Source organism: Kryptolebias marmoratus, linkage group LG7, assembly GCF_001649575.2.
Source record: "Kryptolebias marmoratus isolate JLee-2015 linkage group LG7, ASM164957v2, whole genome shotgun sequence".
Lineage (NCBI taxonomy): Eukaryota > Metazoa > Chordata > Actinopteri > Cyprinodontiformes > Rivulidae > Kryptolebias > Kryptolebias marmoratus.
Genome location: NC_051436.1, coordinates 1,677,245 through 1,680,845, shown reverse-complemented (window position 1 = coordinate 1,680,845; position 3,601 = coordinate 1,677,245). Strand labels below are relative to the sequence as shown.

The window sequence follows — 3,601 nt, the reverse complement described above, 5'->3', positions numbered from 1 at the left end:
TATACTACCTTGTGAGGACCAACTGCTCCTTGTGGGGACCAAAGCCTGGTCCCCACGAGGAGAAATGATGTTTTTGGGTTAGGGGTTAGGTTTAGGACTAAGGTGTGAATTGAGTTTAGGTTTGGTTTAGGGTTAGCTATGTACTGGTAAGGGTCAGGGTTATGCTGTAGTTAGGGTGTAGAAATGAATGGAAGTCAATGGAAAGTCTCTGCAAAGATAGAGAGACATAACAGGTGTGTGTGTGTGTAGAAGTGTTCCCACCACGTTCCACGGAGCGTCGGCTGCAGGTCGCCCGGTCGCTCTGATCGGGCCTCTGTGATGGTGAACGCCACCCCGCTCAGGTCGGCCACGCCCACCTCCATGTCCTGCAGCATCCCCTCCTCCTCACCTGAGACACACGCCGCGAAACGTCAGACCAGAGAGGAAACCATGAGAGCCCAGAGAGGCCCCGAGTGTCCTCAAACCAAATCAAGAAATCAGTCAAAACCCTCATTTTACTCATGAGCCTCAGAGTGAGGGAAAAATAAACATCTGCCCATCGTTCCTCCTGTTCCCAACAGACGAACTGGTCTAAACCTTTTGTTTTCAGGTAAAGAACCAGACTAATAAAATTTAAAAAGGAAAAAAAGGTGGGAATAAATTTTTTCTGTACCGTAGGTGCTCAGCAGGCCTTCGAACTGGGCCAGGACACCGACAGCGTGAAGCTGCTGCAGGAACTCAGGATCCTCCAGACCTCCATGGAGCTTCAGCATGAAGCCACAAACAACCGAGGACAGCTGGGAGACAAACAGCAAACTTAGAGGACATCACGTTAATTCTAATGGAGGTTTAATGTAAGGTTCCTCACCGCCTGGCTGAACACGGCGTGGCGCCTCTGTACGATCAGCACCGGCCCCTGAGCGACGGTCGCAGCCAACGCCCCCTGCAGGACCACGAAGGTCATGGCGGCTCGGGCCTTCGTCACCGCCTCGCGCACGCAGTCCCTGAGAGTGACCACCAGGGGGAGCAGCTGCTCCTGCCGGGATAATGCGGAGGAGGAGGAGGAGGAGGAGGAGGAAGAGGAAGAGGAGGCTGCAGGGGGCAGAAGGGGAAGAGTCAGTTTGTCTGCTGCAGGAAAACAAACAAGTTCAGAGGAAAAACACAGAAATGCAGTCATGGAGGAAAAGAAAGTCCAACTTGTTCTAACAGTGGGAATGCTGAGTCATGGAGACGGCTGCTGTGGCTTTTTAGTTTTTTGTAACTTTTATAATTTTCTAAATATTTAATTTATTTACAAATATTTTCCCCACAGAACGACTCTGAGATCTCTGATTCCTTTAAAAACATTATTCTCTTTGACATCTGCTTCAGCGTACTTGCTGTATCTTTATCTTCTGCTGCTTTTAGTTTTTAGCTGCAGTTCTGCTTTTTTATCTGTTCGATAACCTTTAGTTACTTTAGCTTTTAGCTCTTTGATATTTTTAGCTATCAGCTAGCATTCTGCTACTTTACCTTTGAGTTAACGGTCTGATACTTCAGCTTTTAGCTTCCCCTTTGCTTGTATTTTGCAATTTTTAGACTTGTGTTTTGCCACTTCTTGTTTTTAGCTCTGCTTCTTTCAGCTGTAATAACTCATTTTCTCAGTATTTTCACAGGAAATGCTGTTTTTCAACAAATCTGAACCTGTGAGCGTGTCCTGACACGTTTAACCCCAGAGCTGAGGGGCTCGGGGCTTTCTGTCGTTAAATCATGGGGAACTATGAGTTTTTCGGTGACGGTTCAGAGCCGTTTCTTTTATCCCACCGGTGTTCTGACGTTTTGTGTCCGCCGTGGATTCCTGCGGCTCTGGTGACCTCTGCTCCTGCAGGTGGCCCTCTCGCTCCCGCAGCCGGTCCACCATGCTCATGATGCAGTCGAGGCTCTTGGCGATGTTCGCCCAGGCTCTGTCCTACACACACACACACACACACACACACACACATATAAACCTGGAGCCAGTGTAAATCCGCCCAGTGAAGCTGAGGTCACACGCTCCGACTTGCCCACTCCTCCTCGTCGTACTCCGAGTCTCGCCGGCCGTCGTCCTCCCGGTCGGTCTGCGAGTTCTCACAGAGCAAACCGTTGGCGTGGACATGGCTGCCGGTCAGCGCGGCATAGTGACTGTGGATGGCCAGCAGGGCGCTTTTAACCAGCTCGTCTTTCAGAGCGTGAATGAAGTGTTTGGTCTGGGATGAGAGCGATGGACGGGATCATTCATGTGTCCCTTAAACTCGTGGTCAGCTGTGATTTCACCTCCTTCCCCCTCTCACCTCCTGCATCAAGCTATCCAGAACCTCCTGCAGCCGGGCGAGGTCCAGCTCCGAGGAGACGGAGAGCAGCTCCTCAGCGAGGCCGAAGATCAGAGGCTGCAGCTGGGCGATGCTGGCCAGCAGCTCCTTCGCTCTGCAGCTCTCATCCTGAGAGTACGACACGGAACTGCAGAGACATGGAAGGTCAAAGTCCTGAAGACCGCTCAGAATCAAGTTCCTGAAGTAAGAAACAAACTCTGCACAAAAAGATTCTCATATCAATGCCTATGTGTCCTAAAATTAAAGACTTGTAAGCAGAATTTATGACGGGTTGCCAAATACTGCAAAAACAGCCGAAGTGACTGAAAGTAGGTCCCTGGAAGAACCGTTAGGGATGGATCAGTTCTGACGTGTTGATACGTGTTTCTGCTCAGATTTGTTGAGCAAAGACGCAGATAAACATGATTTGTTTACGCTGAGTGCGTACCTGCACTCCTTTTTTATGTTTGATTTCATAGTTTGGAACCTTTAAATAAAAGTCTTTCAGGTTAGAAAACAACAAACAGAACCGTTAAAAACCTGAACTCATTTCTCTGCTCTTCATCAGCAGATCTCCAGGCTTTTCTCTGGCAGTTTCAGTCCAGCTCTTAATTTTTGGAGATTTCTTTGTTTAACTCTGAGCGATTTAATCATTTAGTCAAATAAAATCTTCTGAACTTCAGAGATGAAGCGATGTTGTGTTAAAAGAATTATATTTAAAAAAAGGATTCAGACTTTTGCAGCGTAATGTAAGACAACAGTGACAGTTATGGTGAAATAAATGTCATTTTCAACAACAGGTGCAGCTTGTTTGAAATGAATAAAAATCCATGTTTCCTTGATGTTTGCTGCTCCACAGACAGATGGACCTGAGAGAATCCTGACGCAGCAGAGATTACAGAGATTAACCCTCAGGCAGGATACCTCTCTCTGTGGTGTTTCCTCAGGAGTCGCCTCAGGCCGCCATGTTTGAACGCCTGGTGGTGATCAGCTGGGGCGCCGACCGTGATGACCTCGTACCAAACACCTGGAGCACCTGGAACACCAAACACACCTGAACACACCTGAAACACACCTGAAACACCTGGAAAACCTGAACACACCTGAAACACTCCTGGAACACCTGAAACACACCTGAACACACCTGAAACACTCCTGGAACACCTGAAACACACCTGAACACACCTGAAACACACCTGAAACACACCTGAAACACACCTGAACACACCTGAAACACACCTGAAACACACCTAAACACACCTGAAACACACCTAAACACACCTGAAACACACCTG

The 3,601-nt window shown here is 48.2% G+C and overlaps 2 protein-coding genes across 3 annotated transcripts in view; one reads left to right on the top strand and one right to left on the bottom strand.

Moving 5' to 3' along the window:
• LOC108249740 (tripartite motif-containing protein 16-like) overlaps positions 1 to 3,601 on the top strand; it is a 139,996-nt gene that overhangs the window by 111,607 nt on the left and 24,788 nt on the right. The gene's annotated exons all lie outside the window — the stretch shown is intronic.
• The window catches only part of LOC108229121 (type II inositol 3,4-bisphosphate 4-phosphatase-like), an 11,082-nt gene continuing 7,608 nt past the window's right edge, over positions 128 to 3,601 (bottom strand). For both annotated transcript variants that reach the window (XM_037976462.1, XM_037976463.1), the window contains 7 exons: positions 3,231 to 3,342; positions 2,289 to 2,454; positions 2,022 to 2,204; positions 1,783 to 1,927; positions 848 to 1,071; positions 653 to 776; positions 128 to 388 (listed from right to left, as the gene is read on the bottom strand). In XM_037976462.1, coding sequence (XP_037832390.1) covers positions 195 to 388; positions 653 to 776; positions 848 to 1,071; positions 1,783 to 1,927; positions 2,022 to 2,204; positions 2,289 to 2,454; positions 3,231 to 3,342 — 1,148 coding nt within the window. In that variant the 3' untranslated portion in view covers positions 128 to 194. The remainder of the gene's footprint in view (positions 389 to 652; positions 777 to 847; positions 1,072 to 1,782; positions 1,928 to 2,021; positions 2,205 to 2,288; positions 2,455 to 3,230; positions 3,343 to 3,601) is intronic.